General features: G+C 49.1%; 10 protein-coding genes across 10 annotated transcripts; 5 read left to right on the top strand and 5 right to left on the bottom strand.

Annotated features, from left to right (window-relative positions):
- Positions 1 to 548: 548 nt before the first annotated feature.
- On the top strand, positions 549 to 1969 carry N7511_010460 (uncharacterized protein; the record flags this gene model as incomplete). Its single annotated transcript, XM_057132837.1, has 4 exons — positions 549 to 637; positions 691 to 734; positions 790 to 818; positions 875 to 1969. 4 exons carry the CDS (start codon positions 549 to 551, stop codon positions 1967 to 1969), a joined length of 1257 nt encoding a protein of 418 aa, XP_056980825.1.
- Positions 1970 to 2866: 897 nt separating this feature from the next.
- Positions 2867 to 4619, bottom strand: N7511_010459 (uncharacterized protein; the record flags this gene model as incomplete). Its single annotated transcript, XM_057132836.1, has 4 exons — positions 2867 to 3753; positions 3812 to 4038; positions 4108 to 4381; positions 4442 to 4619. 4 exons carry the CDS (start codon positions 4617 to 4619, stop codon positions 2867 to 2869), a joined length of 1566 nt encoding a protein of 521 aa, XP_056980824.1.
- Positions 4620 to 5847: 1228 nt separating this feature from the next.
- Positions 5848 to 7003, bottom strand: N7511_010458 (D-hexose-6-phosphate mutarotase; the record flags this gene model as incomplete). Its single annotated transcript, XM_057132835.1, has 3 exons — positions 5848 to 6234; positions 6299 to 6628; positions 6689 to 7003. Coding segments are annotated over 3 exons (1032 nt in total), but the record flags the coding sequence as incomplete, so codon positions are not given.
- Positions 7004 to 7576: 573 nt separating this feature from the next.
- On the bottom strand, positions 7577 to 8470 carry N7511_010457 (uncharacterized protein; the record flags this gene model as incomplete). Its single annotated transcript, XM_057132834.1, has 1 exon — positions 7577 to 8470. The coding sequence occupies one exon, from the start codon at positions 8468 to 8470 to the stop codon at positions 7577 to 7579; it is 894 nt and encodes a 297-aa protein (XP_056980822.1).
- Positions 8471 to 9025: 555 nt separating this feature from the next.
- Positions 9026 to 14328, bottom strand: N7511_010456 (uncharacterized protein; the record flags this gene model as incomplete). The annotated part of the gene is made up of 3 exons (XM_057132833.1): positions 9026 to 11035; positions 11089 to 11346; positions 11395 to 14328. 3 exons carry the CDS (start codon positions 14326 to 14328, stop codon positions 9026 to 9028), a joined length of 5202 nt encoding a protein of 1733 aa, XP_056980821.1.
- A 711-nt stretch (positions 14329 to 15039) lies between these two features.
- Positions 15040 to 16683, top strand: N7511_010455 (synembryn; the record flags this gene model as incomplete). Its single annotated transcript, XM_057132832.1, has 5 exons — positions 15040 to 15067; positions 15141 to 15215; positions 15283 to 15359; positions 15417 to 16531; positions 16584 to 16683. The coding sequence occupies 5 exons, from the start codon at positions 15040 to 15042 to the stop codon at positions 16681 to 16683; spliced, it is 1395 nt and encodes a 464-aa protein (XP_056980820.1).
- A 328-nt stretch (positions 16684 to 17011) lies between these two features.
- On the top strand, positions 17012 to 17659 carry N7511_010454 (polysaccharide biosynthesis domain-containing protein; the record flags this gene model as incomplete). Its single annotated transcript, XM_057132831.1, has 4 exons — positions 17012 to 17056; positions 17114 to 17138; positions 17233 to 17551; positions 17602 to 17659. The coding sequence occupies 4 exons, from the start codon at positions 17012 to 17014 to the stop codon at positions 17657 to 17659; spliced, it is 447 nt and encodes a 148-aa protein (XP_056980819.1).
- Positions 17660 to 18382: 723 nt separating this feature from the next.
- Positions 18383 to 22652, top strand: N7511_010453 (ABC transporter ATP-binding protein; the record flags this gene model as incomplete). The annotated part of the gene is made up of 5 exons (XM_057132830.1): positions 18383 to 18867; positions 18918 to 19581; positions 19631 to 21539; positions 21598 to 21720; positions 21772 to 22652. The coding sequence occupies 5 exons, from the start codon at positions 18383 to 18385 to the stop codon at positions 22650 to 22652; spliced, it is 4062 nt and encodes a 1353-aa protein (XP_056980818.1).
- A 457-nt stretch (positions 22653 to 23109) lies between these two features.
- N7511_010452 (alpha/beta hydrolase) lies at positions 23110 to 23914 on the top strand (the record flags this gene model as incomplete). The annotated part of the gene is made up of 2 exons (XM_057132829.1): positions 23110 to 23511; positions 23576 to 23914. 2 exons carry the CDS (start codon positions 23110 to 23112, stop codon positions 23912 to 23914), a joined length of 741 nt encoding a protein of 246 aa, XP_056980817.1.
- A 201-nt stretch (positions 23915 to 24115) lies between these two features.
- N7511_010451 (glycoside hydrolase family 64 protein) lies at positions 24116 to 25414 on the bottom strand (the record flags this gene model as incomplete). Its single annotated transcript, XM_057132828.1, has 1 exon — positions 24116 to 25414. One exon carries the CDS (start codon positions 25412 to 25414, stop codon positions 24116 to 24118), a length of 1299 nt encoding a protein of 432 aa, XP_056980816.1.

The raw sequence follows: 25414 nt of genomic DNA, 5'->3' as shown, positions 1-25414 counted from the left end.
AAGATGCTTTTGTCGAATCTTGAGCTGGTGCGCACAAGGCTTCCAGGATACAAGGGAGGGATTTGACAGGACCTCTTTTCCATAGGATCTGCATTCCAAAGACAACTGCCATCGATCTTGGACAGCGCTTCGAGCTAATCCCTTGCATTTGGCCCCCATTCTTCCTTGCTTGTTGGCCAACTCTCCAGCCCAGCACTGACATTTCCGAGCTAAGCCCATGACGATGCAGCCCTGTCTTCGAATGACACCGTTATCATCCCCCAGTAGACGTAAGTTTGAAGTGTAAACGCTCACCGACTGGGTGAAACCATTGCGCTTGTCGGTGCAGTGGCCCGCCTTTAATACTAATACATCATCCACAGGTCTATGCGGGTGGCCGGACAGGCCGTGCCTATCAGCCGATATTGTTGAATAATGTTCCTCGCCTGAAGACTTACACACTCTGGATTAATTGATCACTTCTCGAGGATACACATGGCATGTTTGAATTTGATTTTCTTTACAATCTGAGGTTTTGATCCCGATCGGGTGTCGCTCTATCTGTAAGGATGGGGAACGTGTCGCCCACTCCACAGCAGCTCTTCACAGAGGCTCTCATCTTCTGGTCTATTGGTCTTGTGATTTATGTTGGCAGAATGTGAGTTGCTGATTATACAAGGTCTAGAATTGAAGCAGCACTAACCCTCCCAGTGCGGCTCGAATTATTGCCAATGGATCATTTAAACGTCTATTTGGTATTGTTTCTAGGCTTTCTATGACCTCGGCACTTGCTGATGTATTTCTTTCCAGTGGATGATTATGTTATGACAGCTACATTTGTAAGTAGAGCTCAAGTCACCGTCATCGAGCTCAACTGACCAACCTGTTCCTCAAGGCGATCTATACCACCCTTCTTGTACTGATCCAGATATCAGCCCGCTATGCAACAAATCTCATGGACCCGAAGGACTACGACGCGGTGCTGAAGGATCCAAAACAGGTCAGCGACAGGATATACGGAAGCAAAATCGTTATTGGGTTGGAGCAATGCATGTTGATCTCCACTTGGGGGGTGAAGACATGCATGCTCATGCTCTACTGGCGGATCACCCAAAACCTACGATCAAACCTCTACATCAAGATCCTCGCAGTCTATACGGCAGTTGGATTCGTGGTCATCATGGTAACCTATTATGCGGTATACTGTCGACCCTTTTCGCAATACTGGGCCATGCCCGTGGATAACATGCAGTGCGCCACATATCAGCGCTACTCCATCACGCAGGCCGTCTTCAACATCTCCTCGGATGCAGTGATGTTCGCCATTCCCATTCCACTTCTCATCCGAGCCCAACTCAAGCGGCGCAGGAAGGTTGTCCTGATCGGCGTCATGAGCCTGGGCTTGTTCACGATCATCGCCGCCATTTTGAACAAATACTTCAATTTTGCCTCTCCTCTCACCACAACCTATCAAATCTGGTATATCCGGGAAGCGAGTACCGCGATTTACGTGGCGAATTTGATGTGCTGGTGGCCATTGCTGCGAAAGCTCTTCGGTCTCAAAGCTTTCCAGTACAACAGCAACCGAGGCCAGCGACCTGGAAACCAAAACAACAACAAAGATAGCAGTGGCTCTGGAACGTCCAATGGTTCGCAATCCCGCCCATCGTTCACTTTCCCCCGTTCGTGGCGGCCGCCTTGTCGTCGACATATCAAGAACGCACCACCGGTTCCGCGTAATGATGGTCCGCGCTCGAGTGCTGATCCCATCAACCGATCCAACACCTTCAATACAGATCTCATTGATGACGTGCACTGCATTGAGGCTGTTCCTTTGGAGGACTGGAGCAAAAGCGATGAGATTTCCATGACTCAGGCTTTGGACAAGCCACCCTCTAAACAGGATGGCTTCGGAGATGATCTCATGCATTCTGAGAGCGAGTATGAGTCTCATTTCCATCCTAAACGACCGGCACGGTCACCTTGTTGATAATCTCTACGTGGTCGTTACATTTGTATATTTTAGGCGCAACACTTTTACCCTGCCTGGTGTGATTCTTTTTGTCTTAGCGATTTGCTTTCAATATCTTGTCTTGAATACCCGGTGGCGCTTTCCAAGACCAGAAATGCATGTTGTGTGTTGGGTTAGAGTGGATGGGAGGAATTTGGGAAGTTTTCAATTGAGTCCTATCGAGTCAACATAATCAACATCGTTGCCTACCTTGAACCATCTGGTCACCGCATATCCACCATGGCATATAAATAGCTTCGTACCCCAGAATACCCCGGAAACCAATGGTCAAGTGGGTCACCTGACCCCCCTCTTCCCCTCTCTCTTCCCCTCTCCCAACGCAGCAAAACAAAAACAGAAACGTGCTACGACCGGGATTCGAACCCGGGCCCTCCGTTGTACCATAATAGATGGGAAACGGAGATCTTAAAACCACTCGACCATCGTAGCTGGTAATCCTGAACCAGCTGAACCAGCGGGATAGGTTGTTGACAGAACATCTCATCAAGAGTTCCTCACCTAGCGTACCTATTCACTCTTTCATAACATATCTAGACCTTTTTGGCACAGAAAATTGTAGCTACCACGGTGTATCTTGTTGTCAGTTTTTAATGTCTTGTTCTGGTTAACGTTATGCAAATGATCTGGTATGGATGTCAGTATCTCCAGTCACCTGTGGCTATATCACACCTATGTTTCCTAACAGATATCATACCACTGCAGAGTCAACAAGCTCCCAATTCCATCTTGCTACTCAGTTAATGCACCAATATTGAGGTCTGATCCAAGGTCTCTGTTGAAATCGCGACCTAGACGTCACTCAAACTTTTAGAATAAACAATCCATCTAAACAAAAGAGACTGAAGAAGAATAGGATCAAAGATGTTCATCATCACCCAACAACCACTGAACATGACGATAAGACACTCGGCCCTGATCCTGAGGCTGGTGATGACCCGCCTGGAAAGTTTCAGCAAACATCAGTCCACGTTCATAGTGTTGAACCCCCATCATCCCTTGTGGACCATCATACCCACCATACCCCTCTAGATCATCAAAGACCGCAGCGTATTGCAAGTCAGGCATGTCAATATCGATAGGCATGGTAGGACGAGCCTGGAAGCCCAATTCTCCATTCCAAGTCATGTTCTGAATCGCCATCAAAGTTCCATTCGTGATAATCAGATAATCCCAATCTCCATTCGCGATCAGAACCCGATTCGTCGCCTCGATGATCCGAGGCAGGACATGCTCTGTCGGGTTGGGAGACTCGTCGTACGCCTGCTCGGGTCCCAGATCCGCGCCCACAAAGACACTCTCCAGGCTGCACAGCTCCCAATTGAGATCCTCGGGGACGTGCAGAGCTCGCTTGACATCCGTGCGGTTGAAATAGGGTACGCGATCGGGTTGGTAGGCAAGGTCGGTGGGATTGCCTAGGACATCCCATAGGAGTGGGCATGTTTGACTGACTTTGGAAGGATTCCAGCATGGGTTCGGGGTGTAGACTTCGTTGTAGATCATGTTGTAGATGTCACACTCGGAGTAGTTCATGTATTTCGGAGGCTGCACTCCAGATGCAGGGAAAGTGAAATACTGCTCAAAGTACTCTTTGTAGCCGCATTGTTCGTAGGTATCTTGTAGCTCCCCCATGAATGACTGGTTAAAGTTGAATAGCTCCGCGTGTTGTTGGACGAAGGGATAAGAGGGGAGTTCGGCCTGGATCCAATCCCACTGGCCGATACAGGCGTCATACATCAGAGCTCCTACCGTAAGAATAAGCGACTAATTCGATGCAGGTCCAAGGACATTGTATAGTCTTACCGCTGAGATTAAAGTGTTTGGTATCGTTCTTGTCAAGCATAGCGGCAGATATGTGAGGCACGTAACGCCCCGCATAACTTTCACCAGTCAAGAAGATTCGGAAGTTCTCGATATCATATGTTTCTTGAAATTCTTGAAAGAAGTCAATAAAAGCGGCAGCAAGCTGATCCTCGTTGGTAACACTTGGCGTGCCATTTGAGAACCCGACTCCAACGGGTTGATCGATCCTAAAGCCCCAGTCAGTTTATCAACCACGTCTGGCTGGACAAAGATATACTGCATTGCCAATGACCTACCATAACATGTTGGTCAAATTGACCCAGGAGTACTCATTAATGACTGGTTCGTATGTGCCGGGCTGCCAAGTAAAGCGTCCATTTTGTTGCAGAAACCCCTGCATTGAACTGCACCCTGGTCCACCACTTAGCCAGATTGTGAGATCGTTGCTTGGGTCCCCAATCTTCGGCTGAAAGATATAGAACAAGGAATCATTTCCACGGATCGGCAGATACCCCGAATACATCTCCCCCAAGTCAAAGTGAACATTTGGTAGGCTATCCACCACATTATCTGCAGAGTAGTTAGCCGATGGTCAGTCAATCTTGAAGAGTGGACATGATTGAAACCTACCTTTGGTTTTATTGGTTAAGAATCGAAAGTTTGACGTGTCGATGGGCTCAGATGCGCGAGTATGATGGTTATTACGTGTGGAAGGACCTCGAGCCGACCATCTTGCCTGGCTTGCCTGGCCATCACCAATGAAAAATGCAGTCGCCAGCACTGCTGCTGTCAAAGACCGACCAAACATTCTGCCAACTTCTTATGAGATCCTGTACAGAGTACTGTTGGTTCGCGCAAATTCCATCCACCGACCTGGGGCAATCTAAAGACAGGCTACTCCAGGGCTATTATACCATCCTTTGTCAGCTCCCCTTTTTGCGTTATAACCTTTCAATCAAGACCCTTTTTTTTCTCGTACTCGCATGTGGAGTCCACATTTCAAGGGATCGGCCGTGCTATGCTGCAATATTTCCACTAAAGCTACGGGGCATGTATCCGAATGCGAGTTGAGAATCATAGTTCGGTAGTTCTTCGGCGCTATTCTGAGGGTTGCATGAGGTATCCCAATTACAGTGGATCTAGCCTCCCTTGTACATGTACATGTATGCGATGCAGCATGCGCGATCGATGACACTGGTAATAGTCGGGATTTTTATCAGATCGGATAGGCCCGGCATTATTTGTGGGAATTGGATGTGGGGAGCAGAGAGTGGCGGAGTGCAATTGTCTCACGCTGACCCATGTTTATCAATCTAGGGGTTATTGATCTCGAAATTATTTGCGAGGAGTACATATGGAAGACTGCAGGATATTTGGGAGCTGCTTCCTGCAAGCATCGGCTTCCACGGTATTGCAAGACTGCATAGCTAGAGTACTGCATATCAATTAGCCACTGCAGATTTCTGTGTGGACTGGAAAGATCTACAAGATGGAAATGATGAGCGACTAACCCCCAATTGGGTAAGACGGGAGCGGCCAGACCCGAAAAGGGTCCCTGATGACGAAAAGAGCGACTTGGCCGTACAATTTGGTATAAACTCTTCGGTGGGGTTGGTCTTTGCCAGAATCTACATTGGCAGGCATGCTTCGCTCGGTGCAGGGCTTTAGCCTCTCTCGTCAGGCTCATCGGATACAAGGTGTAGTGTGTTTTGTTTAGTTCACGAGCTTAATTGACCTAGGAGCAAAGACAACGAATCCTGTTGGATATATTCCATCGAGCATGTGGGCGTTTTATAGATATCGTAGACCATATTTGGAAGTTGACAGAAATACGTAGCTCAGAGGGTTGACGCGAGGATAGCTTGGTTCATTGGTTATCTAAATGCAAATTGAACTACGCCCCAGTACTTGTTCATATACGTATCTCGGGGCCAATATCCACTGATAACAGAAAATACAAGTCTTCAAGTCATAAACTGTCATTGTGCAAAGAGAGACGGAATAAAAGCAAATTATAAGATGCTATATCCCTGCATTTACAGGTGAGCCTTGATACTCTGAGCACCCTCCCAGGCTTCTCCAGCCTCGAGGGTCTGCCAGGCAGACACAGAACCAGCCTCCACACAGATCATGTTCTTGTACGCCTCATCCGGTCCAAAGTCGGCCATACCCTTGGCCTTCTCAATCCAGGGGTTCCAGACAACGACATCGTTCAAAGCCTCGCGAGTAACCGAGAAAATGGGCTGGTCATCTTTAGCCGAAGAGACGACAATTGGAACGGCCGGGTCAAGACTCTGGTAAACACGGTCAGTTTCTTGGGTGATGGCGACAGCGGGAGAGGACTCGGTATGAGAGGTAGCGTCGAGGGTCTTGTCGATATAGGTCTTGGATTCAAGGTTCTTAATGCGGATGTCGGAAATATCCTGCACGTTTTGATCCAGGTTAGCAACATGTCAGACAGAAACAACAGTCAAAAGAAGCTCCTACCGCGATCTTGAGGTATGTGTGCATCAGAGTTTGGAAATCGAAGTTCTGTTGGCCTTCATTGCGGACTTGCAAAGCTGTCTCCAGAGTATCCTTGGTGAGTGTAACACTGTAGACCAGGCCAAATTCATAAGGCCAGGCCTCACGGAATTCATCATTCAGCATAGAGTGCGACAGTCCGAAATCCAGCTTCACGGTGAGGTCGGTCTGGTCACTGTCCCTTCCAGGCGTTTCCGAGGATGACTTGCCCAAGAACTCCCAGTTGGAGTTACGAGCAAAGCCGTGTTGCGATAGGGAGGAGGTTGCGTGATTCTTGGGAGGAGGGCCGAAAACCTGTAGAACAAGCAGGGCGCTTAGCAGCTTGGTCGACGAAAGTAATTGTACATCACATACCGGGAACACGAGCGGAATACCACCGCGGATTGGCTTGGAGCCATCCAAATGAGCCTTTTCACTCAAGAACAGCTGCTCTTTGCCGTTTGTCTTCCATGAGGTCACGGTAGCACCGTACAGGTGCACCGTTACGGATTGACCGGAGGGCAATGAAGCTTCGATGATGTTGTCCTTGATGGATAAAGTAGGTTGCGGGAGAGAGGCACCTACGCCAATGGCGGAGGGCTTGTTAGAACGATCCATTGTTGAAGAGAGCGAAGATGTGAAGGAGGAAGAGTTGAGGCTTATGGCGGGGAATCTTATCGGGCTCCCCGCCTGTTTTGATTTGCGTTCCACTTTAATTGTGCCTGAATGCCGATCTGTCTTTGCTTTTTATATGTATTGGTATAGGATCAGATGCAGTCAGCTTGGTGACCATGAAGTTAAGCTTATATCGAAGCTAAGCCTTCGCATCAAAAGGGACAGTATGGCTGATTACATCGTGTTATATATGTATCACGTGATCTGACTATTGGCAAGGTCAACGCCATTTACGAGTCATTTTCAATACCAGGTGGGCATTTGGAGGTATTAATGCAAATTCTATGATTGCACGTCCTCCATTCCGGAGAATATATACAGATGGGGGTACCAAGTCAGATATTTTGGCAGTCAGCTCCCTTCAATAGACGGTGGGAGCCAAACCGAAGAGAATGACAAAAGTATTATCGAAGCCGATGACTAGAATATCAGAGATATGCCGTAGCTGATGAATTGAACTCAGATATATAAGCCCGATAAAAGTCAGAAATCGAAATCAGTAAGTGGGATGACTAGGACTATCTTATAATACGGATGAGGTACCATATACACCTTTTCTTTACTCTAGACAGTATAAACGATTGTCATCTAGCCATGCTGCAAAGATGAAGATGTCTGCCCCTCCATACTGACAGATTCAATTCGCCTCATCTCATGCTCTGTCAATCGCCACCCCAGCGCCTGCATATTCTGTTCCGCCTGCTCAGCATCACGAACACCAACCAGAGGAACAACGCCCTTATTGATACAATAGTTCAATGCAACAGCTGGAACAGTTACATGCCTATCTTCAGCAATACTTTGGAGCACTTTGATAGTAGGCTCCAGCATATGCATCGGATAACTACTGAATCGACGTCTCCGTGGAGTCTCATTGAGCCGTGAATACTTGCCCGAGAGACGACCTTCGGCGAGGGAAGCAAAGCCCTGGAAACAAATACTCCGTTTCTTGCATTCTCGAATCATACCGTTTACCTCCGGCAGGCGACGTATGACCGAGTACTCGCATTGACAGACAGAGAGTGGGACATCATGCGTCGCAAGCTCATCTGCCATCTTGATCATCTCCTGGGTACTGTAGTTGGCGACTCCCACAGCACGGGTCAAGCCTGACTCTACACAATCCGCGAGGCCTTTGGCGACCTTTGCGATCACAGTAGGATGGATCGGACCGTGGACGAGGTAGATATCAACGTAGTCCAGCTGGAGTCGCTCAAGTGAATCGCGGAGCTTGGACTTCGGTCCACCGGATTGAAGGATTGTGTTGGTCATATCGGGCGTCGAAAGCCATTTGGTTTGCACGACGAACGAGTCTCGCGGCATGCCCTGGAAGAGGGTTGGGATCAGGCCAGTTGGGAGCATGTCAACTGGGTCGCTGAGATGGGGGTCCACAGACTTAGGGTGTGGAGGGTGCAAGCCTTGTGTAGACATGCCGGCTGCTAGGCCAAATTGCATCATGTATTGGGTTCCTGGTGTAGCCATTATGGTGACGGTGGTTGTGGCTCGTCTGGTATCTAGCTAGCCTCCACTGAGTGAGTATCTATACAGGGCGATCTTGAACTAACAATAATAACGACTGTTGCTAGATCAGAAACACCGGGTGAACTATGTAAAACACGGGAAGGCGTGGCACCCGCGTCATCATGACCATAAACCAAGCGAGTTATCTATTGTCGGATTTTCTTCCATCTGGTGATTACATGATTTCCAACGCCTGACTCGTGGCGATGGCGAAGGGAGAGGGCTATTGCCACAAGAGTACGACTAAGCATTGGAAGGGTAATACTATTCACGTTGATTGTTTGGGGGTAAATTATAATCGCAGAAGCCCTCCAGAGCGCGAAAAACAGAGATAAGTACATCAGGATGGAAAGATGAGATGCGGGATCAAAGGCATCTCAGGAGGATAAGATACATATGGGGGAGTGCTTCCACGAGAGAAGAAATGTAAGATGCAGGGGAATAATGATGATACGGAGTGCAGTGTAAAAAAAAAGAAGTCATATCCAATCAAAGTTTCCGCTGTAAACGCCATCGCTATGCTGAAGTGTTGTGTCGATCTAATGCACGAAGTGATTCGACACGGATATGGAAGAGGAGATCATCGACCTCGCGGATGCTGTTGGGGTCGAGAGTTGCCAGTTTCATGTCTCCCAAGAGTGTTTTGAGAGACTGAGTGATGCTTGCTTGATTGATGGTTGTTTGAGGCGCAGTATTTGTGTCCTCTGTTTGGGTACCCGACGTGGCAAGACCGATAGTCTGCTCAGGTCTCTGGCTGGAGAGCATGTCATCCATTTCAATTTTGGTAACCGCGGTTGGAGCAGCTTCGATAATTTGGTGAGCATTGCTCATTTGACTGTCTGTTGCCGCCTCAGTAGAAGCAAGAGGAGCGGAACGGTCAACAGCTGGATCGTCGGCCATAATGCTCCCAGGAACCTTCTCTTGATTGTCATCATGGAGTTGAACTTGCTGCGATACCTCGGAAGAGATTCCAGAGGGCTGAGAGATATTTTGTTGAGACCGCGTCTTGCGTTTGCGTTGATCGGAGAGGGTATTGCTGGAAACATCAAGTTCCATTGCAGTCGAGGGAGGCTGGTCGTCGAGACGCAGTGATTTGCGCGACCGCTTAGATGGTCTTGGAGTCTCCACGTCTTCTGTTGGCTCCACCGCAGGAGAATCTTGAGTAGCAGGAACAACATCTGCAGGAATGTTCTCCTCCGCTTTGCGCTGAGAATGACGTGCAGATCGGCGAGTGGCAGTAGGAGATGAGACTGGTTCAGTCTGTTCGGTTACAGTAGATCCCTGTGAACGAGAATCATCCATATCTTCGGCCACGCCTTCGACATCCTTACCAGAGGTTAGTCGCGTTGACCGACGTCTGTCATTTCGCTTTGATGGGCGAGGCTCTTCCTCAACACGCTTTCTCTTTTTTGCTGCTGACTGCTGGAAAGAAGCGGTTGAGGGCTTAATTTGAGGCTGCTCATCCATGTCGACAGCAAACTCCAAATCTTGTTCAAGTTGAGATTGAATTTGCGTATCGACTTCCTCGCTCGAGTCCATGAATGCGTCCAGAAGGTTGATTTCAGCAGGCAGATCCGTGGTTTGCTTGTTCTCCCCTGCTGCAGGCTGGAGACTTGTTTTCTTCTTGTCCTTCTTGGAATTGGAGTTTGACTTGCTCTTGCGGGCAGACTTTTGAATCGGAGTTTCACGAGAATCAGAAATCTGAATATGGGAAGGCTCTTCGGAAGTGGTTGATTCATGACTCAATCCCGATCGGAGACGTCTGCTGGCGGTTGTTGCATTTGCCCGGGGGGTGGCGTCTTCATTTTCTTTATCTTGATCATGATAATCAACCGTTGGTGCATCAGTGTTTTCTTCGGCTGCAAGTCGCGAAGTAGCGGGACTGTTAACAGTGGATTGTTTGCCTGAAGTGCCTCTCAGAACTCTCGCAGCCTTCGCAGCTTTTCGACGAGCACTTCTAGATTGTTTTCGACCCTTGGATGGGCTCGGACTTCGAGAGTGAATCTCAGGAGGGGAGGACGGAAGGTCTGTTCCATGAATGGTGTTGGATTCTTGGAGAGCAGATCCAGGAGCTTCGGAGTTTGCGGCGGGTGTTGGGTCCCTTGTCGCTGGTGTAGGGGATGATCCAATGAACCCTTCTTCATTTTCCGTTGGTGCCAGTGTGGGGGTAATTGGAATCTCGGACGCTGTTTCAGATGACTGAAGCCGGCGCAAGTGAGGTGGAGTATTGAAGCCTAATTTCTGAGGGGTGTTGGCAGGCGAAGACGACTGGATGGATTCGATCATTGAAAACACTTCGCGACGAGTGCGACGTTTTTTGGCTACAGCAGCACCTCCAAAGATTTCAGTTTCCGGAACTCCCAGCTGGAAGTTGTTAGGCAGTTGGGGCTCACTCAGCCCACTTGAAGCAGTTGATTCCCGTGTCTGCACGACAGGAGATGAGTTAAGAATGTCTTGACTGGTTCCAAGCTTGCTTTTACGCCTAGTAGTCCTTTCCGGAGCCGGCGGAGGCAGCATTTCAGTGTCCTGTGACAACGTTAATATAAGATTCCAACGTGCAAAGAAAGAGTTGACAGTACCTGATCACCATCTAAAGGCGAGATGATGCTCTGAAGCTTGAATTCGGCAGTCTGCACAGCTTCTAGAATAATTTCAGGACAGGCTGTCGGCTGTGAATCGATTGTCAAATGCCAAAGCTCAACAAATCTCTTGCTAATTGAAGTGTGCGACGACTTCAAACCAGCGCAGAAGATTGCCTGAAACTTGTCGACAGACGACACATCGTCTGTAATTGATGACTGTATGATGTTGACTGCTGCAGAGGAAAGGGCCCGACACTAGATTAAAGTCAGACCAGGATCTTCTGATTGTTCATGGGTACCTACCGCAGTAATAATTCTGCTATCCACACCGTGGTCGATGCCCATCTTGTAAGGCTCATCCTCAAGCCAAAGACTTATTGGTGTCTGTAGGCTTTGGAGAAGCTGAGATCGAAATTGCGGAATGCCGGAGCCCAAGAAGGACGTCAGTGCTTCAATAAATTCTGCAAGACCGGGTGCACCAGGGGCCTTGAATCCGTCATATGCATCACGCAAAGTGCGAGAAATTGAGTCAACGAGTCTATGGGGGAAGAGGGAATGCCCGACCGATTGAATCCCATCACACGCGATACCAAGTCCAGTACCTTGTAGGAATGGAATAGACAAAGAGTGACCAAACAGCGAGGTTGACGGAAGAAAGGTATCGTCGGCTGGAACACCCATGAGTTGCTCAGCCAAGGGCTCTACAATCATGGTGGCGATTGCTTGATTTCCCTTTTCCGTTCGAACCACATGGACAAATGAATCAAGCAAATGAGACCAATCCTGGAAAACAGCAGGGAAAGCCAGACCAATTGTCAGGAATTTAATGGCATTCTCATAATCACGAGATACGGACCCATCGCGCTCACGAGCAGATTCGATAGGGAACGATCGCAGGGCATTCGAAGCTGCTTGTGCAGCCGATTTCCAAACAACCTCATACAATTGGGGTGTGCCAGGCAAAGCAGTGGTCTCTGCCGTGCTCAATTCTGCACACTGGCGCAAAAGCTCGAGCCGAGACCCACGGGAGATCCTGCTGTTACAGGCAGCTTCGATGGTACCAGTGACTAAGTGCGCATAGGAATCCGTTGCCGAAGTATCCCCTGTATTGCTGGTGATTGTCCGGAGAAGATGAAGAATGGGGCTGTTTAGATTGGTGCCTGGTTCGGCGTGACGATGTGTTGGAGTGGTGGCAGCTTGGAATGTTTCGTCCGTACTTTTTAAGAGAAGCTTCTCGGTAAATGGGATGCCCCCAAGAGCCACAATCATGGTCGTGGATAAGAAGCCGAATCTTTCAAAGAAAAGATTGTTGTCATTTCCGACGATGTTCAAGGAACAAGGCCCAGTAGCCCATAGACGATGCAACAACCCAAGAACCGCTGCTACGGCTTGCATGGACTCACCAGAGGGCGTAATTTCCTTGCTCGATGCGAGCGACAAGGCGTTGGACAGACTCACCCAAGCCATAGCAATGTGTGACGATTCAATTGCGGTGTCAACCCAAACCGAGGATTTGAACAGGTTCTCAAAAACTTTCAAAATTGACGAAATTCTTGACCGAACCCAGCGACTATCAACGGCAGGAAGTTCTTCGGCTTCAATTTTGGCAGTGTCGTTAATTCGACCCTCAGTCCAGATCTTTGCTTGCGTGCTCCACAAAATATTTGTCAATATACGAGACAAACAATCACTAAGGGCGGGTATGGTCGAAAATATACCCGAAGAAGGCACAAGGACATATTCTTCCCATATGATGTCAAGATGCTCGTTAGAGGCAGAAGGGCGGAACGTATAGTATAGCAGGTTGTGATAACTGGTCAAGGCAAGTTGAGTTGGCGGCGATCCGGACTTATCACTCTTCTTGCGGTCGAATTGCGAAAGGACTGGTTTGCCCAGCATTTTAAGCAATGGATGACTTGTCGATTCATTCGGAACGACGGCAAAGATGAATCGATTCCACCCCACGATGGCCTGTGCTTTGATCGCAGCTTCACTGCAATTGAAGCATTTTTGTAGTACCAAAACCCAGTCCTTAAAATATTCCCATTGTTCCAAGCTCCATCTTTTGCTTCTGAGAAGTAATATTATGATGCTCCAAATTTGAGGAACATGGACACCACTTTCCACAGACGACATCATTCGAGTCATACGCTCACAGATCTCTGTGACTAATTTCCGGTCATGCTCAAGTGTGCGGCTGAAAAGCTCGCGGATATTCTTGGACAAAACAGGATTTGGACCAGCTTCTGCAGTAATTTGGAATCCAAGGGCAATCGCTTTTGATCTTGTATCCTTCAAATGATGAAGCAAACTAGATATTAGGTGTTCGATCCATAAGTGTGGCTGGGCGAGGAAACCTGACTTGGCCTGGCCGAGGAGGCGTTGATATATGTTCAATCGATGCGAAACAATCGCATTGCCAGGGATATTCTTAGTAATGTCTTGGAGGACGGTAAGAAGACGGGTGATGCGAGCGCTTGTCATAATCTTCGGACCAAAGTTCTGGGTCGACATGATGGACATATAGTGCGACAAAACAGACTTTGGAACCTTGGCCTCATGAAGACATGTGATTGCGTTTTCCACCAAGAAGATCTTAAATTCATCAGAAAGTTGAGTTGAGATGTCGGCGTGCCAGACAAATGCAGCCGATAGCTTTAAAGCCTGGTTGGCAAGATTTGTGTCGATAGGTCCGCCATTCACAAGGTCTCGATTTACATCGCGTTGAATGAATTCTGTAACCAGATTTAACTTATCGGCAATGTCTTGGCCGGAGGGAAGTCCATCATATGTCCGAAGCGCTCCAAAGAATTGCATATAGGCATCGAGTCGCGAGCTGAGTGTTTCGCCTGCGAGTTGTTGAATCACGGATTCAAGTAACATGGCGAGTGACTCGGTAGTAAATGTATCGACATTTGGTGACCAAACTGGAATTGGTGATTGTGTGGCCTTGAGGATCGATTTTGCAGGCTTCGAACCGGTCGACGGAGGGTTGGATTTGAGGTCAAGAACCAATTCTGAGGCACTAGTGAATGTTGGCGGCTTAATGTACTTGGGCCACGGTGAGAAATTCACACGCTTGGAGCTTCTGTTTGAGGAAGCAGGACCAGCAGAGCCAAATGCCACGAAGGGAGACTCCTTGGGGGTTTGAACAGCCGACTCAGTTCGGGTTTCGCCAGCAGATCGTGAAGCTGTCCTTGGAGGTGTGGGCGGACGAGCTGGAAGGATCTCCACCATGTTGGAGATCAAAAGGATATGAAAAGTGAAAGAAAGACAAGGACCATTGCTGGGCAATCAAAGCCTGTCCATGATACTGTTGAAGGGCCGAGAAAACTAAGTTCCGGCGCGGTCGCGATGCGCGTAAAGTGAGGCGCCTGAGGCGACGAGGCACCCACATCACGCGCTATACTTCTTCGTTGGACTCGACTTGGAGCTTCACATGCTCGAATTGGAGATGTGGAAAGAGGCTCATCTCTCAATTATAAGAGACGAACCTGCGCCGAAACTATATGGTAACTTAACTTGACTATATGCCCGCGCCACATGTATTCTCCGTGGCGCATACCACGTACATGTATTCGCGTGGTCTTTGCAGCCTCTATACTCTGTAGGATAGCTATATACTTCTTACTCTAATCATTCCGATTGAATTGTCATTTTTTCAATCCAACATGAGAGTGTAAAGAACCTCCCCGAAAAATAGAGGCTCAAGTGGGGTTTTTGCGGTTCCAACAATTTAATGACGATTCGCGCCCAACTTTCCCCGCGTCAAAGTTTCCCCTGTCTCCTTTTTTTCATTATTGCGGTCTGGGTTGATCGCGGTTCTACTGTCTTTGTCTTCATGCGATAGCAGATCCTTCGAGTTTGGAGCGAAACACGTCCCGGATCCCCTACTACCCGTGGACTTCCCTCACAGCGCGGCTTACAGACACGCGCGCGCATTTTGTCATGCATTCCTTCCAGTTGCAGGGAGCGGGTATGCCGGTCACATTTCCATTACACACCACTAAGGGTTGAGATTGACTAACTGGATGCTTCGTCGGGTGCAGCGAAGTTGCAGCAGGTGACTCAGTTGATGAAATCTCTCGAAGGGGATTTGAAAGACAAGAACCTGACAACAGAGCGTAAGTTCAGGGCCATCTCATAATCAGCGACTGTTCGACCCAATGCTGACCTCAGTATCTCCGATAGAAAGAGTTCAAACCCTCCTCCAGTTGCGGCAGCACGGCACGAACCCCACCAGCGCAGAGCCGATCTACTCGCAAAATGTATGACTATACAACCATACCAAGTTTGAGAGATCGTGAGACTAATAGTCTCATCAGGGAATCAACACATTGGTGCGGTATGGAGTTGAAGGGGAATCTCCTGACGTGCGACGTGCAGCTTTGCGCTGTATTGCCAATGCCTTGTTGCTTGATGCGAAAATGCGGCAGGTGTTCGTAGACACAGGTTATGGTGGAAAGCTGGCAGACAAGCTCAAGACCGACAACTCGGAAGATGAGATGGTGACAAGTCGGATTCTCTTCTATGCAACCTACGATACGACAATGGACTTCAAAGATTTGATTGAAAACCATGCATTGGCTGATAACGTCGCTTATCAGCTTGGGCGTCATGCGAAGCAATTTCCCAAGTCAGGAAGAACGCCATTGTCCCAAATGGATGAGCTGGCTTTGACGGACACCCTCAAATTGGTATACAATGTGTCAAAACTCTTCGACCTTGCTGCCGCGTTCTCTCATTCTATTTCTCACATCCTAAAGATCATCAGTCGCATCGACATGCCACCTAAGCCCCTGGATGGACTACTTGGTGGCCTCCTCAATGCGTTGTCAATTCTTGACTTGGAAGATAAGAGCAAGGTGTTTGAGAGTAGCCCACTCTTCCCAACATTCAACGAAAACTGCAATGTGGACAAATTGATCAATATATTGGACCAGGCTGTGTCATCATACAGCCCGGAGGAGCTAGAAACCAAGGTAGTCCCGCTACTCTATTCACTTATCACGATTCACGAAGTTGCACCCGATGGACCCCGCAAACATATGCAAGGGCTTCTTCTGCCCGAGAGCAGTGATCGAAGCCTCCCAATTGGACAGTCCGACAACCTTTCTTCCAGACTCTTGAAACTGTCAACTAGCCATCACGCCAACCTCAAGGTGGCAATCTCAGAACTAATGTTTGTACTCTCTGATAAAGATCCAGAGAGTCTCACCAAAAATATCGGATACGGCTTTGCTGCAGGATTCCTGGCAGCACGTGGTATTGAGATGCCACAGAATGCCAGCGAAGCATATGCAACCAATCACGGCCCAGATGCACAGCTCAACCCTATTACAGGCCAAAGATGGGCGGCTGAGCCCAAGGATGAAGGCCCACCTATGACTATGGAGGAGAAGGAACGGGAAGCCGAACGACTATTCGTCCTGTTTGAGAGGTAAGCTTATCATGGAATTGCAGTTACACAGAACGCCACTAACAAAGCACAGGGCAAGGGCGAATGGTTTGCTGAATGTCGAGAACCCGGTGACTCAAGCCCTTCATGAAGGAAGGTTTGAAGAGTTGCCAGATGATGCTGATAGTGATTGAGCCAGGAACACTATTATGACTTAAATTTGAATTTTGGCATTTGCCTACTACCTCACATCACAGCGTGCATGTAGATTAGTCTCTGCAGTTCTTCCAGCCTTCAATAACAAATATCTCTGTAATCAAAAAGCTGCATGTAGAAGCATACTAGAACCTACTAGATGCAGCCGGGCGGGATGACGTTATGCAAGGCGGAGAGCGCGCCCTCCGCCCCGTCAAAAAAATTATGTGCGCGGGGCACTAATCCCACTTTGATTTCCACCCTTGACATCACTCATTAATTCTACTCTTTCGTTTCGAGTCAACAGCCCTATACCAAACCATCAACATGTCGAAGCCATTTAACCCGGAGGAGGCGGAGAACCTGGAGGATGTATGAACCCGCTCCCATGCAGCATGTCTGATCGCTGATTGCTAACAATCGCAACAGATGGAGAAGCAATTCGCCGTCAAAGGTCCGTCGCAGCCCAATTTGAAATCCATATCTCCTAGCACCGGAGGAGTGTGGTGTCATATCAAGTATAAATGTTAACCTTTCGTCCCATACAGCCGTCGAGCACCTCATGACATACTGGTCCATTCTGGAGAAGGTCAAGGGCTCTACGCTCCGCCTCACCAAGCAAGATAACGAGATCTACGACTCCTTCATGGAAGCCTTCCCCGACTTCGACCCCAAGGGTGAACTCAACGAGGACCAAATGAAGAGCAAAGCCGGCAAGGAGAAGTGGCGCAACTGGATGATGCAGTGGGAGAAGATCGAAGACTTCAACTTTGGCACAATCATCCGTACCCGCGCAAACGCTGAGTACGACCAGGACACCACCATCTTCGGTGTACGCATGCAGTTCTACGCCGTTGAGATCGCCAGGTGAGCCACGAAATGATCTACGCGAAATCACAAGCACTGACGTAATCTAGAAACCGCGCCGGTCTGAACGACTGGATCTACGAAAAGTCCCAGAAGGCCAGCTCTTGAGCTCTGAGTCCGTATTGTCCCCGCCGTCCTTGAAGTTGAGAATGGTTCCCCATCCAGGCTGGTAGGCCAAAGGCATTTACCGGTGTTTTTCTTTTGGAGATGTGGATAATGAGCGGGTTTGAGGCTGTGGTTTACTCGCTTGGCAATACAGTATCACAGCCTTGGATCGATAACGATGTAATTGTGGAAATGTCCATGAATGTGTGGGTCTCATCGAATCATCGCAATTCATACTGTCCCTCGAGATATGTACTGCCCGTCATCATTTGAGTCCACAATATACCCAGAATAAAGTTTTTTTTTTTTTTTTCATTGATTTAATTTCTTTTTGATTTCAGAATGAACAGGTTGCTCCAAAGTGTCCAGTGCATCCGTTTATGCGCATTACTCATATCTTCAGAGATATCGAGGCAATTGTAGTCATAATCGATTTCAGGGTACATAGCATCACGTGATTATATCGCCGGGATGAATACAAAGGTAAAGTCTTTGTTCGAGGGAACCATTCATATCATTTTTCATATTGTTCTGGCTGGATGACTGTTCACGATGCTGTAGGTACGACGACTCAGCGATCAGTCGCTGGCGTGTGATTGTGCTCTCGCAAACGTTCCCTGCTTTCCCTCTCCCTCTGTTCTTCCTCTCATCTTTCTCGACCATCTTTCTTCCATGTGCATTTAGCATGATACGCGGAGATTTCTTAACTTCCAAGTAACTGCGACGATGCCGCTGAGACTTTTCGAGAAGATGCGCGCCAAGCGCAAACCTTCAACACCCGACGATGTCAACGAACCCAACTCCGACGGCGACGTCCGCGCAAGCTGGATATCTCTGTTCGGCTTCACAGCTCGAAGACATCTGTCATTTCTTATTGCTGCAGTTGCTGTTGCTCTTGTTGCTAGCTGTGTGACTCCAGCTCTGGCATTCTTCTTCGGTGATCTGTTTGACGCATTTACTTCTTTCGGTGCTGGCAACATCGAGGTCGATTTATTCCGAGAGCTGATTGTTCAAGGTATTATCCCAACAGTTGGACTCGGCGCAATTGCCTGGTTTCTGAACGGGGGATACTATGCTCTGTTCTTTGCATTTGGACAACTGCAATCTTCGGTATCACGCAGTCGAGTCTTCCTCACGTTGTTGAAAAAAGATGTCGAGTGGTTCGAGGCCAAGAGCGAAGGCTCGGGAGCTTTCTTGTCCAGAGTTCAAGCGTAAGTCGATCCCGACTCTTTTCGATACACAGTGCTGATCAGTCCCCTAGACACTATGATGAAATGCAGACGGCTTTATCGCAACCTCTGGGACTTGTCCTGCAATATTCCGGTCGCTCAATTGCCTGCTTCGGCCTAGGTCTTTACACCTCTTGGGATTTGTCGCTCGTCACTCTCGCTGGCAGTCCCTTCTTGGTCGGTATCATCATGTACCTCTCATGGAGAATCAAGAGCGTAATCGAGGCCCAACAGGTCGAGCTTACCAATGCATCCAAGATCGCCAACAACGCAATCACCAATATTGACACCGTCAAATGCCTCAATGGACAGAACTCTGAGGGTGAAAGCTTCTCTGAGCACATTCGCCGATCTGCAACAATCTACATTCGACAGGCTCGATTGTATGCGCTCCAGGCCACATTCAACCAGTGGATGATGTTCGGAATGTTTGTCCAAGGCTTCTGGTATGGTGGATATCTGGCTGGTACTGGCCGACTTTCTCCGGGAGAGGTGTTGAGAACCTTCTGGGCTTGTCTCACTGCAGCCCAGTCAGTTGAAATGATACTTCCGCAGATAAATGTGATGGAGAAAGGCAAAATTGCCAGTGCCGCCCTGAAGTCGATTGTGCGCATTCTGGCGAGTGACAGAGCAAATGATGAGCTCAACGAAAATCGATACCCAATGTACTGCAAAGGCGACATCGAAGTCAGAAATGTGAGTACCGTACCCTTTCTTGGTGAGCATCCGTTAACGACGACTCTAGGTCTCCTTTTCGTACCCAAGCCAGCCTGATCAAGTCGTCCTGAAATCGTCGCGATTCTTCTTTCCGGCCGGAAAGACTACCTTTGTCATTGGGAAAAGTGGATCTGGAAAGAGTACACTCAGTCAGCTACTGATGCGGTTCTACCAGCCAACCTCTGGTGAGATCTTCATTGATCAACATCCAATCAAAGAGCTTGAACTCAACTGGATTCGAAACAACATCACACTGGTGGAGCAAAAGATTGTTCTCTTCAATGATTCGGTTCGCGCAAATATCGTCTCTGGCCAGAATGACCACGAGAGTGTCACGATGGAGGATCTGAATGAATGCATTAAGCTTGCCATGCTTGAGGATACCATCGACGGTCTCCCCAAAGGCATCGACACAAGTGTTGGTCCGGGTGGAAGCTTCCTCAGCGGTGGTCAGCGACAAAGAGTTGCGATTGCCCGAGCTAGACTGCGTGACACACCGATTTTGATTCTGGATGAACCTACCAGTGCTTTAGATCACAGCAATCGAGTTGCAGTGATGAAAGCGATTCGCACCTGGAGGGAGGGGAAGACCACCATCATCATCACCCATGACATGTCGCATATCATGGGATATGATTACCTGTACATCCTAGAACACGGCACCATCGTAGACTCGGGGTTTCGTTCTGGCATTGAAGTCAAGCCGGTGAGCGAAAAGTATTTCGGGTCAAACGCCAACGAAGCTTCAAGCGAGATGGACCAGGGCACATCCGGGTCTGATGCGGAGTGGGAAAATGCTTCGTCGGATATCGTGCAATCTCCGTTGCCTGTACGTACACGTCGTCACACTAGGACCTCATGGGCTCGAAGCGATATTCCCTTTGTTCGGTTTAGCATGTTGCCCGCCATCCCAAACTGGAACACGACTTACTCGGTGGATTCAAGAGAGCCTGCACGACCCGTTCGTGACACGCAAAACCGCCTTTCTTATGCAAATGGTGCCTTCGAGAACAGTTCACCGGAAGTCAATTCTGATGTCGGTGCAGACGCAATAGAGATGACTCGTATGAATGTGGAAGGTTCAAGTTTCGATGGTCACTCGCATCACCATTCGTTGACATCCGGATCTCAACTCACTCCAAAGAACAAGATCGGCTCTTTGTTCCAAGTCTTGAAAACTGTTTACCCAACCATGACACCACGCCATCGCATGATATTCTGTGTGGGCTTTGTCGCGGCACTGCTGCACGCAAGCGCAACACCACTGTTCTCATACTGTCTCTCGCAGCTGCTCAACACCTTCTATGCCGGAATCGACGACGGCCAACTGACAATGAAATGGTCACTCACCGTACTAGGCGTTGCAATTGGCGATGGTCTCGCATCCTTCTTCATGCACTATTTCCTGGAGATCTGCGGTGAGGCGTGGATGGATGTTTTTCGAACAAACGCTTTCAACCGAATTCTCGATCAACCACGTGCATGGTTTGATATGGACGGCCACGGATCACTGAGACTCACATCCTGCCTTGATCAAAATGTCGAGGACATGCGGAACTTGATTGGTCGCTATGGCGGATACATGATTGTTGGCGCTTTCCTCACAGTCGTGGCAATCGTCTGGAGCTTGATTATCTGCTGGGAGTTGACACTTGTCGCAATTGCCTGTTCACCCGTCATTGTCCTTGCCAGTTGGGGGTTCAAAATTGTGGATGATTATTGGGAACGACGATGCAAAGCAGCGAATGATGTTGCTACTGATGTGTTTATGGAGACGTTCTCGGAGATCCGCACCGTGAGATCACTGACACTGGAAGGTCACTTCCATCGCAAACACCTCAAGGCTCTTGAGGAGTGTCGAGTCCTTGGTTTCAAACGTTCGATCTATTCCGGCATGTTCTTCGGATTGAGTGAACCAATGGTTATCTTCGCAACTGGTAAGCACTCATGTAAAAGTGACTTGTTTATACTGCTTCAACTAACGATCATGGATAGCTTTGATTTTCTGGGTTGGAGCTGAACTTGTGGCACAGGGAAAGTACAAGGTCAACGATGTGATGATGGTATTTTCGATCCTTCTATTCAGCATGGGATCTGTAGCTCGCATTCTTCAATGGAGTACGTGTGCCCCCCAACCAAAGAATCATCAAATACTGACTTTATTACCAGTACCCCAAATCAACACTGCTCACGAAAAGGCCGCTCAGCTCATTCCTCTCGCTCGGCTTCCTCACAATGTATCTCACGAGCACATGGACACTCTGACCGTTACAAAGCTCACGCCGATCAAACTGAATCACGTCTACTTCCGATATCCATCTCGACCACGCACAACCGTGTTAAGTGATGTCTCTCTCACTATCAACGCTAACTCTTGCACCGCAATCGTCGGCCGATCCGGATCTGGGAAATCCACCATCGCCTCTCTACTCGTGTCGTTCTACGAAGCTCCACTGTCTAGCAACGGAGAACCATCAGTGACACTCGGTGGTGAAGACATCCTCCGCCTTCACGTACCATCACTCCGCTCACAGATCTCAATCGTCTCTCAGCAGCCGACAATCTTCCCAGGGACGATCCGCGAGAACATCATCTACGGGCTCGACAAATTCTCCCGGTTTACTTCGTCCCACTGCATCCATGCAGCTGCCGTAGCTGCGGGGGTTGATGAGGTTATCTCATCTCTCCCCTTAGGCTACGACACTGTCATCGGAGACGGTGGGATCGGACTATCCGGCGGCCAGAAGCAGCGGCTGGTGGTTGCCCGCGCTCTAGTGCGCCAGCCACAAGTCCTGATCCTTGATGAGGCCACGTCCAGTCTGGACCCTGCTGGCGCCGAGGTCATTCGACAGACCGTGCAGCGGCTGGTGGCTGCACGTGAGGGCCTTACGGTCATCATCATCACCCACGCCAAGGAGATGGTCGAGATTGCGGATCACGTTGTGGTCCTTGACAACGGTGTGGTTGTTGAGGATGGATCCTACCGGGTCCTGTCGAAGCGGGTGGGGGGCAAGCTGTACGACTTGCTCTGTGACCACGAAGACTCATGAGAGCTAGTGGTCAATACCGATGATTAGAGGAGGTGAGGCTATGTCCTCTGTTGTTTTGAGCTCACCTGTATGTTTAGATTTGCCTCAGGCAATAGTTAGTTTCGACTCAAACAACGATGTTTTTATCTTCACAGTCTCCCTTGAAACTAATGTTGAGTCTAGATCGAAGGACCCGGTCGAAGCATGAGTGTATAAAACCAAGTTCCCCGGTTGCAGGAACTGACTTACATCTGTTCCTGAATGTCCAAGCCGGAATGTAGCTCACCTTGTAATTCGGTCACTTCGCTAATCTCCCGCCCTAGTGGCCCCCAAGGTTGAAAAAGCCCCGCAAAGGTGGCCGGAGTATTTCCCCTTCCTCAGCCTTGACACCTGAAGACACCCGAAGACACCTGAAAGGCAACATCGTCCATCTCTTCAATCTCATCCTGAGAGTCAAGTTTAACCTCCCTCTAAGAAAATGGCCAAACCAACCCTCATCTTCGCGCCGGGCGCATGGTACCCATCAACAGCCTTCGATCCGATCTTCCCCAAACTCTCAGATTACAAGTGCCGTAGCATCGCCTTCCCATCAATCATCAAAGCAACCGAAGTCAAAGATCTCGAGCCAGACACGCAGGCCGTGCGCTCGGCCGTGCAGGAAGAAGTCGACGCAGGCCACGACGTCATTGTGATTGCGCACAGTTGGGCTGGACTCCCCGTCAACAGCGCATTAGACGGACTGAGCAAGCTTGAACGGGAAGCCGAAGGCCTGAAAGGCGGCGTGGTCAAGCTCGTGTTCATTGCGGCGTTTTTGCCGCAGATTGGCGAGGGGCTGATCGGCGCTTTTGGCGGGACGCCCCCGCCGTGGTATGTTGTGGATGTAAGTTGGTTTCTTTCTTTGTGCGGTTCTGGTAGGAGGGTTTCAGGGCTGATTCTTGTGACAGGAGGAAACAAACACCTTCACGACGAGTGATCCGCAGTTCTTGTTTTTCCATGATGTTCCTGATGGCGCGGATTGGGCGAAATCGCTTCGGCCTCATGCTTGTGCTACTAAGACGGCCCCTGCGACCAGTACAGCCTATATGAATATTTCTACTTCTTTCTTGCTCTGTGAGGAGGATCGCGCGATTCCAGTCGCTGTGCAGCAGATCCTGGTTGATCGGGCATGCAAGAGGGGTGCTGAGATTGAAACTGAGAAGATTCAGACTGGGCATACACCTTGGCTAGTTGTTCCTGATCAGGTGGTGGCTTATATCAAAAGACAGGCTGGAGACTCAGAGTAAAGGGGTTGGTCTGCGCGAAAGAAAATTGTTGCAAAGGCATGATTGATTTCAAATGATAGACAACGATGGTATTCATAAACTACTCCAAATCAAATTCGCAGAAGCAAACGCAAATCAAACAATCCAGCCCACGTATATACGTAATCATGTACAGTATATGCTCAAATACCAAAGTCCATATTCTCCCAACCCGTGGGTTAATCAGGGGTTGCTCTTTCTGCGCGACAACTTGCTCACGATTCTCTTCAGTTCATGGAACCGACTCTGTTTGCCATTTCTGTTATCAGCAGGAGCAGCAGGAGCAGAAGTATCGCTTGCCTCCTTGATTGCTGGGACGGGCGCGACTTCTGACTCGACCGCAGTTTGCTTCACAGAGTTGGTAGAGCCACCACCGATGGTGACTGTCAACAGCCGCGGGCTGCCATCATAAACACTACCCGATTGATCAGGCCCACCATTTGGCGCGACATCATCATACGGAAATGCATATCCCCGAGTATCAGTGCTGACAGCATGGCAAATGCGAGAATAATGATTGGTAACGCCATTCTGGTAGTAGTTGCTGACATTCTGCCCGTTCGGTTGGGCACCATTCAATAACAGAGTCGAACGATTGAAGGCAGCCGCAAGGCGGGCTGTAATCGCGTCCTTGGTCCCATTTCCAGAAACAGCAAAGGATCCAGAGCTGTTGCTGAAGATATCACCAGACGATGGCTTGGTGTAGGAGACACCCGAGACTGAAAAGTACATCACACCATTCGAGACCTTGGCAGTGACATCACCGGCTGCTGCCTGCGTGTTGACTGTCAGGGTGTCGTTGGTGTACTTGTTCCAGACAGAGTTCACGTAGTCATTGTAATAGTTGCTGAACAGGGAGTTGTTCAGAGTTCTTCCCGTGTTCGGTGACAAGGCGCGCAGATTTTGTCCATTCTTCTGGATCACGAGCTGGTTCCAGCCAGCACCGTCGGCGTCGTTTTGTGCTATGAGAGCACTGCAGACCAGGTCCAGACCATTTGCTGGGAGACCCTGCACCGTCTGCGTGGCGCCCGATGTATTGGTCAGGGTCATGGCAATAGGCATCGACACGAAGTCGACATAACTGAGATTGGCGTACAGCTGGGCGCTGTTCCACGTAAACTCACAGAATGCCCAGTCGAGGTTGTAATTTGGGTCTGATTGGTTCGAGACTGACGGCTCGACCAGCGCAGGGCCCGGGTTCAGGTAAAAGGTCAATTTGTTGTCGCGGACGAACCACAGTCGTGCGCCCGCGAGATGCGGGATGGTGATGCTGGTTGTACTACCTGCTGCGCCCATTGGAATCGCACAGTCCCAGCTGAGACTGGTCAGAGTTGCTGATGGCGAAGTTGGATAGTAGGCTGTTCTACCGTCCGAGCGCAGGAGGAATAGCGCGTTGCCATTGTCGATTGCCAGGCCTGTGATGTAGGCGTAGACGGTATTTGAACCGGTATTGTTCTTCAAAGCGAAGTTCAGGGTTGCCAT

Source organism: Penicillium nucicola (assembly GCF_028828085.1).
Source record: "Penicillium nucicola strain IBT 29836 chromosome Unknown utg000010l, whole genome shotgun sequence".
In the NCBI taxonomy this organism is placed as follows: Eukaryota; Fungi; Ascomycota; class Eurotiomycetes; order Eurotiales; family Aspergillaceae; genus Penicillium; species Penicillium nucicola.
The sequence above is the reverse complement of the archived record's forward strand: the minus strand, read 5'-3'. Positions and strand labels throughout refer to the sequence as shown.